Source organism: Anser cygnoides, chromosome 1, assembly GCF_040182565.1.
Source record: "Anser cygnoides isolate HZ-2024a breed goose chromosome 1, Taihu_goose_T2T_genome, whole genome shotgun sequence".
NCBI classification, from domain to species: domain Eukaryota; kingdom Metazoa; phylum Chordata; class Aves; order Anseriformes; family Anatidae; genus Anser; species Anser cygnoides.
Genome location: NC_089873.1, coordinates 98,999,314 through 99,013,902, shown reverse-complemented (window position 1 = coordinate 99,013,902; position 14,589 = coordinate 98,999,314). Strand labels below are relative to the sequence as shown.

Below are 14,589 nucleotides of genomic sequence, written 5' to 3'. Positions count from 1 at the left end.
AATGAGCTGTCTAATAGAATACTGGCAAGAAGATAACCAGCTTAAAACAAAAGGGTGTATTTACTGTCTACAGTGCCTTTTCCTTTCTCACTTGAAGAGAACAGACCTATCACTAAGATGTTAATCCTCTTCGTAGGACTGATTTGTGCTCTTCTGAGTACTGATCTGAAGGAAAAGCAGAACTATGAGAACGGGTAGAAAACCAATTTTGGAGAGTGAGACAGGGAAATAAAATGGTTCTTGCTCTTGAAGATTGAAGGAGGAGTCAGAAGGGGAATGTGAAGGAACTGAAACAGAGCTTCACGCAATAATATTCATACAAGAAAATTGGCTTCAGGAACAGCAGCTTCTTTCTGTTTAAAGCTGGGCTTTCTGAAAAGACACAGGGAACTGGCACCCACTTCCTCTGACATTTACAAGAAATTGATTTAATTCCCTTAAGCCTCCTCCTTTCAGTTATTACATTATACTAGCATATGATCAACACTCATGATTAAATTCAGATTGACCTGAGAAGCATTAATAGCCATTTGTATTAACAGATCCTTTTATTTTTGCAAATTCATAAAAACTATAAATCATGAGGACTTTAAAGGATAGCTTCGTGCACCAGGCAATAACACACATTCCATCAGTTCTCTGGAATTTATCTTGCATACTGTCATTAAAACCTATCTAAAAGGCAATTATTTCTTTACTGTGTTACAAGACAGTTCTAGCCCCAGAAACATCTCCTTTCTGGAGGCAGGCCTGGTTGATCACTCAATCACAGTTGCTGTAGAATAATGCCAAAGCCAACTCTTCACAGAGTTGGCTCAGGTGTCTTTCCATCCTTGACATGGTTAAATCAGCAGTACAGATAAATCACTTGCAGATAAGGGAGAGGTGTTCGTGTAGCGATGCCTTGCATATACTAGAATTAGAAGAGATTTGAGAGGAAAAGAAGGGAAGTGTTGAGGGGAAAGAGTTCAGGGGCTTTTATGGGATTCTGAAAAAAAAAAAAAAGGTAAGTTTTGGTAATCTCCCGAGCTCTTTTTTTTTTTTTTTTTTTTTTTTTTTTGTTCCAGGAGGAAGTTATCTACCAAGTCCAAGAAATGGAAGTCGATATTTAACTTGGGCCGTTCTGGCTCAGAATCAAAGTCTAAATTGAGTCGAAATGGGAGTGTCTTCGTAAGGGCACAGAAACTCTCTGGTAAGAACACACTTTTCAGTTACGTATTTCTCTCCACAGCTTCTCCTGTGGCACTGATAGCAGGAGGCAACCTGTATCCATGTGACACTAATGTCATTAGACTTGAGATAGTTTAATGGAGTCATGTTTGTTGCCTGGTTTCATGAACATCTTATTTTCATGTGATGGCAAGAAGCACCCTTAAGGATGATATGCCAGGCAGCTACAGCAAATATTCCATTTTGGTATGTGATAAACAGGCTCCCACTGCCCAGCTGTCGAGCCTGAGGACTAGGAAATTCTATGTGGCATATTGGGTTGGATTAGTCCACTCTTCTAACCCAGCCAACTCCTTACATTCCTTACACAGCACTGGGTGAGCGGCTGTCCTACCACAGGGCATTAAAGAACCAACTGTGTTCAATGTCTGTGAAAAACAAGGAGTTCCTATGGCTCCTAGCTCTCAGCACATTGAGGGAAATGATTACTTTTGCAACATTTACAAGGGAGAAAATGTCTTTCCTCCTGACTGTAATCCTAAATTCTAGATTCTCCTGAGCTGCAATATCTTTAGTGCTGTGCTTCCTAGAAAATTACCTAGGAGTGCCAATTCCAAGTGTTCAGAAATGATGAATCAACTCTTAAAAATCATAGAGATAACTTCAAAGTAATCATGATTTGCTTATTAAAAAGAAGATAAACTTGCGATTTTTAAGATAACCTCATGATTCTAGGAGTTGGTGTTTGAAGGAATACTACCAAACATCGCAAGACTTAAAATGTTTAGTGTTGCCAACATTATATAATGTTGCCAACCACATATGAGAGAGGCTGTCTTTGGATCAAAGATAAGTGTGAAGCCAAATGCTGGATCCAACTTTCTTTGGACACCTGCCTTCCCCGTGTTTTACATGTACAGATGGCCTCACACAGATTGTCCATGGCAGACCTCAAAATAGCTCTCCATCCTATTTTGATCATGGGATCACCTTCTCACTTTGATAAGGAATACTCTGTCCCAAAATAGTACTAGCCTAGGGTTGCCTGGGAATGTTTGGAGCCCAGTGATTGTCAGGGCTGAGCCTTTGTTCCAAGCACAGTACTGAGTGACAGGAGGTTGTACATTTTCACCAGCAGGACATAAAAATGCAGAACCATGCAGAGATTTAGGCATCAGAGCAGTGCTTTGGAGAAGCAATGCTTTAGCGCTGCCATGTTGTATTTTTGTGTACTCTCTGCTTACAGCATAATGTGGGGAAACAGATGAACTTGCTGTTGAAACTCAGCACATGCTTTAGCACGGTTTTTGTCCATGCACACAAGTCTGCAAGTCACATAAAATGTGAGCTCCGCAGCTTGAATTCTGTTCCTCTGGGAATGCAGAGCCAGTGCTCAAGACATCATGCCATATGAACGTGAAAGGTAGCCAGGACTCCATATAAATGCGAAAGGTAGCTGGAGTTTCTCCCGTGCTCATGTGAAAGTCCCAGAAGCCTTAATTATATAAACAAATAAAGTCCAACAAGCCCACTCACTTTCTGCCTTACCTACTTTGTGCACCATTGTAAACAGCAAAGTTTGCTCCCAGACGTTTTCCAGAGCTCCCAGGATCGTTTTTGGGCTGCCAGAAACTAACTTGCTGTTCTTGCCAGCTACTTTCCCCTCCATCTCCCCTTTCAGAGCAGTAACAGTCACATGCTTCCAAAACCTCTTGGGAACAGACCTGTAGAGTGTCTGGTGACAAATGGCAGATCATGTTTGGACAAGTAAGTCTAGTGAGGATGACTAGGGAATAAGTTGCTTACTGACCACATAATTTTCCTGCTGTGCTTGCTGGAGGCTGAGCATGCTCATGCCAGCAAGAATCTGGGGATGGAACATGAAAATAACCCAACATTCACTATAAGGAATGAGAAGTGGGAAGGCATTTATGTCAGTTTAGTTAAAAAGTCCCCAAAAGCAACAGCCTGGCATGACTGGGGAGGGCAATGGCACAAGACGGCTTTGGGGATGTCAAACTGCTTCAGAGTGAAGATGGTGTTGACTGGCCGGGTTAAGTATAGCTCTCCACATGTCTGGCAGGTGCAAAGCTGTTGTTAGCACTAGTGGATCCCCAGCTGTGTGGACAAGTGTTGTGGGTAATAAGCTGCGTGGTGTGGATGCAGAGGGGGAACGCTCGGAAACGGAAAATAACTTTGATATCTGTCTGGCATGTCTGTCTATATTCAGCTTTTGTTCTTTATGGGCTGAAGCCTGCAAAGCTGCGGGATCTGAAGCCTGTTTCTAAAACTCATTTTCCACAGAAAAAGCAACCATTCGGCCCGCGAAGAGCATGGACTCACTGTGTTCCCTGCCAGTGGAAGGTGAGACATCAACCGCTTATGCTCTAAGGGTGAAGGGATGTACCTCTGCCCTCTCAGCTCCCCCCCATGCTTGCATATATGTTGTGCTCTGTCTTTTCTTATCTCACCATGTTGCATATCCTCATGTGCTTATGCCACAGCTGCTGACAAGTGCCTTCACCCTTCTGTGCATACATTTTTAACCTTCAACTGTGTCTTTTGTGTTTGTGCATGCACCTGAGAATTATCACTGTGCCTAGCTGCATCTTTATTAGCAGTGGGATTGCTTTGATTTCATTCTTGGTTATCCTGGTGGGCGCAAAGTTCCCTTTTACAAGAAAAAGTATAAAGCAATTAAAAATACTCACAATAATCAAACCAAGAAAGCCCTGAGCTATGATCTGTGTGGGCAATGTGTGCTAGCTCTAGACTTGGCTGCATCTGATTGAGAGTGGCCTCTAATAAAAGTCCTAGATGATTTCCAGTGGAAGGCATCCTATTCAGCCCTGCCTGCCCAGTTTGAAGGAGTCGCAGGGCTACAGTCCCCATCCCTCCGAGGAAATGTGGGTGTTCACCAAGGGCAGGAGCCGTTCCTGGAGGGATGAAGATGGGCTCCTTGCAGAGGAAGGCTGCTGCTAGTGCTTTGCTTTCCACTGACTGCCTTGTATCTTTCCTCCTCTAGGGGAGGATGAAAAGAGCAGATTCAAACGAGCAGTGACTACTGGAGGGTTTTTTGTCCCGGTGATGAAAATGCGGACCGGAGGCACAGGCAGTTCATATGACCTCAGCAAGGAGAACGAGTGGGAGCGGGAAGGATCTGCCATGGGGGCAAAAGGAAGCTCAGAGCTGAGTGGAGACAAAGCTCCTTGCCGGACACCACAGGCAAAATCACCCCCTGAGCAGCTGAAGGTCTTCCGAGCAGCAGAGGAGGCCGAAAACGAGCAGACTTCCCCCAAAGGCAGTCGCATGTTCTACACCTCTGAAACAGCCGCCAAGTCGGGCTTTCCCAGCAGCCTCTTCCCCTTGGAGGCCTCCCCTCGGCACCAGAGGAAAGCCCTGAACATCTCAGAGCCCTTCGCTGTCTCTGTCCCGCTCCGGGTGTCCGCAGTCATCAGCACCAACAGCACCCCGTGCCGTGTGCCTGCCAAGGACAAGCCTTCCCTCTCCAGCTTGGAGGAGCTGTCTGCCCTGGTGCCTGAGAGTACAAGCCCCTCGGCCCTGGAAGCAGGGAGCCACACGAGGATGGAGCTGGCCCCGGAGAGGAAGGAGAAGCCACCGGGGCCTCTTCTGCCAACGGGAGTAGCCCGAGGTAAAGGCGTGTTGCGGAGAGCTGTGTGGAGCCCATGCTGGGCTAGTGGAGGTACCCTGATGCTTGGTTGCAGTGGTGTGGAGGTGGCTCCAGCCTGCCCTCGTGGCAGGAAAGAGACCAAGCAGTGCCAGGGCTGGTGTTGGCAGCTGCAGATCGCGTTGGCCCTTGCAGCAGTACTGGGGCTGGGGAGGTGGGTGTCCTTACAGCAACGCCCTGTTCTGCCCCGAGGAAGCTCTGCACCTTTCTTTGTTCTCACTGGGCCAAAATTGCACTGCTTCATTTCAGGGAGCGCTGCCAGGCACATGCTTTCAGTCACAAGTCGTTACAAAGTTCATTTGTGTTTCTGATCCAGGCTCTCACCCTGAGGAGCTGGTGGCAGACAGGAAACCCGAGACATTAGAAACTGCACAGCCTGCAGCAGAAAATCAAGAGATGTTATGTGGGCAGAGCAGCAGCACCAGCAGCAGCAGCAGCCTCCGGCAATCCTCAGAGCAAAGTCCCACCTTGGAACAAACTCCAGCCTCAGAGGTTCATACAGGGCTGCTCCCTGCAGACAAGGCAGAGCAAGGGCAGCTCAGGATGAAGGACATCTCCCCAGAAGGCAGCTGTGGCCAGCAGGACATCCAGAAGGCTAAGCAAGAGGAGGCACCACGCTTAAGGGATGCGGTAAGGAAGAAGCCGTGAGAAAAAAGATGGGGGGCGATGTCATGGTGGTGACTGAGAAGCTGTTCAAAATTTCATTGTGTGTCCATCCATAGGCACGAAAACTCAGTCTATGACCTAGGCTAAGCAGGGTCAAGAATTGACCACGTATTAATTTCAGTTCTGCTCCCATGAACATTTGGTGATTTAGCTTTATGCAACTACCTACTGTCTCTTCTTCATTTTCTCTTTTTGTAACTATGACTGCAGTCAGTACAATCTGTCTGCTGTGAGACTCTCCAAATGTGAGACTGTCCAGGTGTCTGATCCTTTTGACCCAGGGTCTCTGAAATCCTGAAATGTATTTTTGCTGTCCCATTCTGTTGATCTGTACAGCCTGAACATTTCATTTTTTTTTCCATTCTCTTTTTTTTCCCATTCTCTAGACACTTTTTTTTCCCCCCCTTACCTCCCCTGTATCTCTACTAGAGCTTTTTCACTAAGTTTCTTACAGCGATACTCCACTCTGGATATCTATTCAAAGATCTGTTCGCCTATATTCTTAAACAGATTATTCATTCCAGTTAGAGTGCAACTTGGTAATGCAGAGCCTCTGGCGAGGACAAGTGAATGGGAAGAGCTGAGAAATGGGCTGAGACATTCCAGCTCCTCATTCACCTCGCTTTTCCAAGTGCATCTTCCCAGACCTCATTCTGGCTACATCACAGATCTTCTTCATAAAACCTACTTGTAGTATTTCCTTCAGTGGATTGGTGGCAGTATGTGTGTGTGTTTCTGTACCCATGAACATGCTTGTCCAGAAGCCACCCTATCCTAAGAGGGCTGTACGAGAAAAACAGAGGTGTATTTACTGGTAAGTTGTGAGCTGTCAGGTCATGGCATTTCTTCTGTTTTACAGACTGAGGAGGACCCTGTGAATGCCCTTCTAGAACCGCTGTGGCCAGAGATACAGCATGAACTGAAAATCATTGAACCTGAAGAGGAGCTTTTGATCTTGCCAGCAGCTGTCCCCAAGACAGGCCCAATTTCTGAATCTTCTTCAGTACAAACAAATAGTTTTTCCTCTGGCCCAGGGCAAGGCCCAACCCTGTCTGAGCAGAAATCTGCAAGTGGAACGCCACAGACCACAGATCAGGTGCCTTTATTTGGTGCCACCAACGTGGAACGACCAGACAGCCACCACAGCTGCCAGTCTGATGTGGCTGCACAGCAGAGCTGTGCTCCAGCCCTACCCAAACCAGGTACTGTCCCGACTGGCGCAGCTGCCTTGAAGAACCACCACCCAGTGGTGGAGGACAACATGAGTGAATGTCTCACTCCTCCCCAGGACTGGAAGCTTCATAGTCAACCAGAAATTAATGAGATTCCCCCAACAGATACATTTTCTCTTTCCAAAGGAGCATGCTCAGAGCCAGAGAAAGAAAAAGATAGCACTTGCAAGCTGCAGAAGGAAACTGAGGGTCATGCCACAGTCCATACTCAGAGCGAGAAGCCCGAGATAATGCCTGCTGATGGAAGGGACACATTCTCCTCCAAGGAGCTGAGTGGAGCTGGAATCCAGGAACTGAAGGAGGGCAATGCTGTTAGCAGAACTCATGATGCTGGTGAGCAGGATGACGAGGATACCTGGACAGACAACGTGCAGAGCTTAGAACTTGTGGAGCCATGGGAGGATCATCAGTGGGTCACGAGCCCCCTCCACTCCCCCACCTTTAAGGACATTCAAGAGAAGACAATACCAGAGTTTCAGCCACAGAGTCAGAGATCAGAGACAGGCCTTTCTCTTAGACCACGATTCAGTCGCAGCCTCTCCCTGGATAGTAAAGACACGGTGATGAGTCTGTGGACTATCCCATTCCCTTTCATAGATGCCCCTGAACAGCAGCAACCTTGCAGTGACATCTTGCCAGCGTCTTGTGAGCTGCCTAAAACACAGCCCATCTCCCCCTCTAGTTTGGGCAGAGCTAAGCAAGATGAGAATAGCACAAGTCTTCCTGAAGAACCTCTGAAACCTGAAGAGCTGGGGTATCCCCTCGGCAGGGAGGAAACACCAGCTAAGCAAGAAGAACCCTCCAGAATCTCTCTTTCAGAACCAGAGGAGAAAAGAGTGGATGTGAGCAAAGAAAAGCCTTGGAGCTCAAAGCTCGAGCTGTCTTTGTCGTACCCAAATACCCCAGACTGTTCTTTACAGACAAAGAACATAAAGGAGGAGTTGCCCATATCTCAGGACACTGCCCTGGGAGGAGATGCTGTTACCAAAGCATTGTGCTCTGCCACTGAATCAGGTCTGAGTAATAAAGATGAAGAAACACCTCGTAAAGTGAAGACTAGGCCATCGTCCCTCAACTTGGATACACTCCTTCCAGCCCCAGATTTCTTCACTTTTGAGAGCCTGGCCATGCCCTCCGCCACAGGACACCACCTCTGTGGGCAGAAGGAAGTGAAAAGCAGTGACTCTGTCCCATCCCTGCCAACTGCCTGCCCTGCTGTGGGTAAAGGTGTTCCCTGGAGATCTCCTTTCAACGCCCACATGGATCTGGACTTGGATTACCTGGCAGTGGCCCATGCCACCACCGGCCGTCGTAACTCTGCCCCTGTCAGTGTGTCAGCAGTCAGAACCTCCTTCATGATTAAGATGTGCCAGGCTAGAGCTGTGCCTGTGATACCGCCTAAGATTCAGTACACCCAGATCCCCCAGCCCCTGCAGGCTCAAAATGCTGCTCCCCCAGCAGAGAAGAAGGAGGCAGAAGCTAAGCAGGCTGGCAGACAGGCTCAACGGGTGGCATGGGGCCATCTGGAGCCCCCCAAGAGTCCACAGACAGAGAAGAAAGCCAAGGCAGAGAAAGAGAACAGTGACCCAGCTCAGAAGGACTCGGCCTTCCCTTGGCACAGCAGCCTTGGATCTCCGCTGGAGCTATCTCAATCCAATCATAACCCTGCCCTGGATGCCCCCGTTTTGCGCCGAAAGCGCACTTCTGAGGGGGAGACAGCTGAAGATAACCCACAGTCCTCAAAGATGGAGAGGCCATCAGGGTTCTCCAAGCCTTCCTATAGATCTAGGCCCGGGAGGCCCCAGAGTCTAATTCTCTTCAGCCCCCCTTTCCCCATTATGGACCACCCCTCCTCTTCAGCAGACTCCAGGGTGCTGTTATCACCCATAAGGAGCCCCACTCAGACCACCTCTTCGAGCCCCATCTGTGGCGATCTGTCTGAGACGTCGCGAACAACGCCTGAGGGGGTGACGCTGAGGAACAAAATGACCATCCCCAAGAATGGACAGAGACTGGAAACTTCTACCAGCTGCTTTTACCAGCCACAGAGGCGCTCTGTGATTCTGGATGGACGAAGCGGGAGGCAGATTGAATAGCAACAGCTTCCCTTACTCCTTTTCTGTGGTGGATGGGATGGCAGTGTCTACACCAAGACCAACTGTTTCCATTTTGCTGTTGTTATAACTGTTTTGTGCAAGGAGGACCCAAATCTTTTACCATTTCCTGCAAAGCATTTTGCTATGGAGGGCCACAGTCTTTTTGTCTTGCTTTTCCTTCCCTTTCTCATCCCTTTGTAGTCCCTCACTGTCTTGCCTTTTTGTAAACTAGTCCCAAGGAACTTGCCTTTCCTCGTTCTTGTTATCTAACAAGCCCTGTGGAAGTCTCATCCTTTCTACAGAAAAAAAAAAAAAAAAAGGAAAAGTAAATCTTGGAATAACTTAAAAATGTAGAGTGGGGGGAAACTGTTTTAAAGTACTGCAGCCCAGGGTGCAGGGGCAAAACTTCTGCTGAGGAGGTAAGTTCAGATGCTTGGGACCTCCTTCTATCTTTTCGCAGCAGCCATTGAAGGACCATGGCTTTCTGTCTCTGCTATCTTTTTTGGAGAGCATAATTAAACAGTGTAGGAAGCCGGGGATAGCTGAAGAGGAAGGATGAAGCTGGCATGAGCAAGTTACAAAAGGTGTGAGCTACACGACAATGTTCCAGTGGCAAACATACAACCTAAGGGTGCTGCCACCAGCTTTTCTCTTGCATCAAAGATGTAATCTTTCCACCATGTGTGAGGTCTGGAATGAAAGCTGGACTGGAAATACCTAGTTGTTCTTTCAGTCTTCCAAGTCCTGATCATGGTTTTTTTTTTTTTTGTTTGTTTGTTTTTTTTTGTTTTGTTTTGTTTTGTTTTGTTTTTATGTGCTCAGCCACACCTTTCTTTGGCAGGCAAGACTTGTGTGGCTGGGGAATGAGTGTCCATTGATAGAGACTTCTCAGGCTGGTATCGATGGAAGTGAAGATAGAGTCATAACAAAGGCCAGTATCAACTATTTTCATCATTGCTTAAAGCCAGGTGACACTTCTGTAACTATCTCCAGCTGTGCTCCACACTGCCAACAGCAGAGAAAACCAAGAGGATCTTCTGATCTGCATGTCCTTGGGCTACTGCCCTCCTGCACCCTGACTGAGGTATCTTTGACCCTTGGTCTTTCATTGCCACTGTGTGGCATGTCCCCAGGTGCTTCTTCCTCCTTCAAACTTCCTGTCCTTATGATTTTACGTTGTTTCTTTGAGAACATGGCTGGCTTTCACCTCCCTGCCCCTCAATGCTTTCAAATTGATTGAGGGTATGGTAAAGACGATGCTTTGTGGGACTGTAGAACAGATCGCAAACAATATCCTGAGAGGGGGATCTGAAGTGAATTAAACTCTCTCCTGAAGGGCCGTTATCGTTACAGGCAAATACATGTTCATATAAGCAATATCTGCTGTGGGAATAGAATTAAAGCTTCCTTTATAAAGCCTCTAACTCCGAGTTAACCGCAGGTTCATCTGTTGCCTGGTATGTCACGGTGGGTGATTGCAAAGTCAGGCACAGCCCATGCTGTTTCTGAGACTTAAATGTCACCAGTGGCTAGGAGGAGATGGGAACACAGGTGTTGCTACCAGCACTGAGATTGTCCCTGTAATGGTGCTTGCAGGGCCCATCATTCGTGGAGGTGTCTGGGTCTGTAGGCTCTCTGATGGGTATTATGGGCTATAGTTTGAGCAGTAACTGGGCATCTGGTAGGAAGTGCTATAGCCACCACAATGAGTATCAGTCAGAATTTCTCAGCAGATGTATGGTTATGGCTTTTTTCATAATGTACTGGCATCTTAAAATTGTTGGCAAGCTCAGCCCATGAGCTCTTGGTCTGTCCTGAATGTGTCACTTAATTAGTGTCATTGTGGCTGGAGGGCCCGGTCTATACACTGCTTTGTCTGCACACTTTGATTGCTAAGGGGGAGAGGTGCCAGAGTACTTTTGAGAAGCTCCGGGCACACGGATGCAAGGAATATGTCTTCAGCAGTATTTTATCTTGCCATATCCAAAGGGAGGGTGAAAAAACAAGAGGGCCTTTCCCTGTAACAAGTTGCTGTATTTGATCCTCCCCATTGCACGTCCCACTTGTGTGTAATGCAGTGTAGGAGGGAACAGAGCAAAAGACTAAGTCCATGCTGTCAGTTTGGTTGAGGGAGAATATTATTCCTGGAGTTCTTGTTTGGGTCCATGCTGTCTCACAGATGCCAGCCTCTGCTTTACCTGGGCAAGCTGTGGACAGCCAGTTCAGCATATGCAACTTCATGACAACTGTATTAGCCTTTTCCCAGACCATAAAATGCCTGTGCAGCCTCCCATTAAAACCAAGGGTTTGCCAGTTTTCCATATTCCTCATAGTACAGCTCTGTGTTGCGTTTAGATGGCACCCAAGTGCTTTTCTTACTGCCTCACGGGAAAGCTTTTAAACACCATAGCTGGAGTAATGGCAAATGACTTTGGAAGGTGTGATACGAGGTATTGTGGTAAGGCTTTACAGAGAGCAAAAGTAATGGAAATGGTGCCCAGATTTTCTGGCATCAATAAAACAGTTTACTTTGGGCAGGGATTTATATTTTCTCAGTTCCTAGTTGTGACTGCCAAGGCATCTGGAATGGAGCCAGCCAAACTCATAAAGTAATGTGTCAAAAGAAAAAGAAAATGTGATGAAACCTCGGCACCTTAAAACCATTCTTTCTTTTCCTCCTTGATCTCATATAAGCTGATCTATGAACAAGAAATGAGGTCTGGCAACTTGTATATAATAAGCTGCCTCAACTCTTAACAGTGTTCCAGTTAGTAATAGTGCTTTTGGCATAATTGGTGAAGTTCCTGCAAGAGAAAATTATTAGAAAATTATATGTAATATTAAAGGTCGACCTCAACTAAAATCTGTATCCAGACTGTAATTTTTAAAGGTGTTTCAGAATTTGAGCTCAGATCCAGGTCTTGGATTTTAATTAAGCAGAGATTCCGTAACAAGATCTCTATTTTGTAGCTTGATCACAACTGTATTTGCAATTTCAGATCCAACCTGCAGCTGCTGTATCAAACTTCCAAGATCCTAGCCAGGTGGACAGAATGCAGGCACATCACGATTGCTTTATGGTTGTAAGGGGACTTGTATCACGAGAGCAGAGATAAGGCCCCAGATGCTGCAGAGCTGGGGGTAATTTCTTTATTGCACAGATATCACCATGCCCAGCTCCAGACCCAAACTTCTGCAGTTTCTAATGCTCAAGGGTGGGTCTGTGTTGGTACTACAGTTGCAGTCAGCTTCAACAACCAAAGCTTGATAGTTGGACAGAGCCAAGAAACAGAAGCTGTCAACCACTGAGTTGTGCTGACTGTGTGGTTGGAACCTCCTGAGACCCCACTTTACTAAGCCATTCCTGAGGTCAGCCCCAGGATCAGACCTGATGTCATCATCACTTTAGGGTTCTTAGGTTGTTCTCTGCCAACTTGCAGTAGCAGATTGAACCTGAGACTAGAAGGTTTTCTGAGGTTCAGTGTTTTGCAGTTGTACTTGGGGTAGTACCAAGCTCCTGCCCTCCAGCATGAGCCTGCAAACAGTTTTAAGAAAGGATATTGTTTCTTTGATTGTTCCTTGGTTTTGTTTGTTTTTCTGTGAAGCATTGAGAGGGATAGGACAGTGTTACGGGAGATGGGCCTGGCCCAGTATTTGAAGTTTTGTGTGAGATCTAAGTCAATGGTTCTTGGCACTATGGAAAGGATCTTCCTAAACAGACTATCACATCATTTGCAGCTTTGCAAGGATCATTTCAGAGACCTAAAAAAAAATCAATTTCCCTGGGACTATGGATAGTTTAAAGGCCACCCCTAAACTTGCAGATGGACTCAGTCTCAATCATGATATCGTACCACCAGCATTTGCTGCTTGTAGACTTCTACCAGTGGGAGACAGGAGAGGTGGCTTAAGTTCACTTATTTTTTGCATGTAGCCAGTGGGTTTGTGCAGCTTCTCTTAAGTGCAGGAGCATAGCTCAGGGTGAAATGGTTGGGCTGGCAAAGAGATAGATCCCCTGATGGAAACGAGAGAGGTGGTTAATGTTAGCCTGTGTGGGAGCTGCCTTATTGGAGAGAGGGTAAGCAGAAATGAGTGTTCTATCTCACCTTATAAGCCACATTCCTCTGGACTTCCCATCCTATGCTATCACTGCAGAAAGACTGAAGCACTTCTTTTTTTCACCTTTAGAACTTCAGGGGAACTAAGGTCTGCATCAGAGGGCATTCATAAAGCCCTGCAACATTTTCCCCCACCTGGAGTCCAAAAGGTGCAATCAAAGTCTATTTTCTTTCCTAATGAATTCTGAAACACCTGTAGTGGTGAATATTGTGTTAAATTTTATATATATATATATATATATATAAAAGAACATTTTATATAAATATATTAAAAAGGAAATGTAATTAAAATGAAGGAATTGTCTAAACGGAATCCTGCACATCTGTGAAACTTGGGCTGATGCATGGAACTGTTTTATGTTGCAACTTTTCTAGCCCTGAAAGTGTGAGATCAACTGGCTGTCTGCCCACTGAGAAGCTAATTAGTTCTGACTGTTTTGTGGTGGGCAGAAGGTCTGAATCGGCCTTCCTGAGCAAGATCTTGTCCTGGGAGAGGAAGGATGACATCAGGGGAGACCAGAGTGTAAAGACTGACTTGGCTTCCTACCACAAGCTTCTCCCCAGTCCTTGAAAACACAAGCAATCTGCTGGAACACATAGTCCTTTTTGGGCATGCCCAGGTTTTGCAGTTGTCTCTCTTGCTTCTCTCCATCTCTAGAAAATAACCTCTAAGGCTGGGGGAGAAGCTGTAGCTGATCCCAATTCAGTTTATCTTTTTCTCGCTCCTTATCAATGTAAAGGCTTGGTGTTAACTACTTGTGCTCCGAGCAAGGAATGGAAAGCTTGCCACTAAGTTCAACTGAAGATGGAGCAGGACTTTCACAGGCCTGGAAAGGAAGGACGGCAGGAGGCAAGTGCTTCCTGAGGGCTCCATGCAGCAGCCCAGACCTCAGATATTGTTCTTGCAGACACTGGTCTCCTTCAAAACACTATTTGCTGCCACATCAAGGGAAGGGTTGGAAGTCAGACACTGTGAAAAGGACTGTCCCCATCCCGCTGGCTCTGGTTTTTGATTATTTCTCCTGCTAGCCCTGATGGGTTGTATTTTTTTAAGCTTTGTTCTCTGTGTGGACTTGCCTGTCTTTGTGCCTTATTGCTTAAAAAAAGAAAGAAAGAAAAAAAAGAAAAAAGAAAACATTAAAAAAAAAATGTTTTGCCAGGTCTCAGCCATGAGATTAAACTGGAGTTTTTATAAAAACAGATCTGTGCCCTAGTGATGTTTTGAAATATTTTCTTTCTCCTGGATTTGGTTTATGAATGCGATGTATATGCATTTGCCTTCCTCTGACATGGAGTTTGAGCCCTTCTCTTGTTGTGTGAGTGGCCAAGGCACTAAGCTGTGTTTGTCTGGGTTTTGACCGTGGGGGTGAATGTTATGGCCTTGATCATACATATTTCTGACTGGAATTTATGAGGGCTACAGCTGCTCTGCAGCTCTGAAAATGGTGAGGACTTGGAGACTTCTGTAGAAGTACCATTATCAGCAACACTTTAAAATTTCCAAGGGTAAAATTCATCTTTTTTCTTACTATTTATAGTTCTACCAGGCTGATGTTTCAGTGATGCCTAATCATGTCATAAAATCACAGAATCATTAAGATTGGAAAAGACCTCCAAGA

At 46.1% G+C, this 14,589-nt stretch overlaps 1 protein-coding gene across 2 annotated transcripts in view; it reads left to right on the top strand.

Annotated features, from left to right (window-relative positions):
* The window catches only part of ARHGAP31 (Rho GTPase activating protein 31), a 59,813-nt gene extending 45,643 nt beyond the window's left edge, over positions 1-14,170 (top strand). For both annotated transcript variants that reach the window (XM_013183584.3, XM_013183592.3), the window contains exons 8-12: positions 1,068-1,192; positions 3,475-3,534; positions 4,196-4,822; positions 5,175-5,488; positions 6,384-14,170. In XM_013183584.3, the coding sequence (XP_013039038.3) occupies positions 1,068-1,192; positions 3,475-3,534; positions 4,196-4,822; positions 5,175-5,488; positions 6,384-8,852 (3,595 nt within the window). In that variant the 3' untranslated portion in view covers positions 8,853-14,170. The remainder of the gene's footprint in view (positions 1-1,067; positions 1,193-3,474; positions 3,535-4,195; positions 4,823-5,174; positions 5,489-6,383) is intronic.
* Positions 14,171-14,589: the final 419 nt, after the last annotated feature.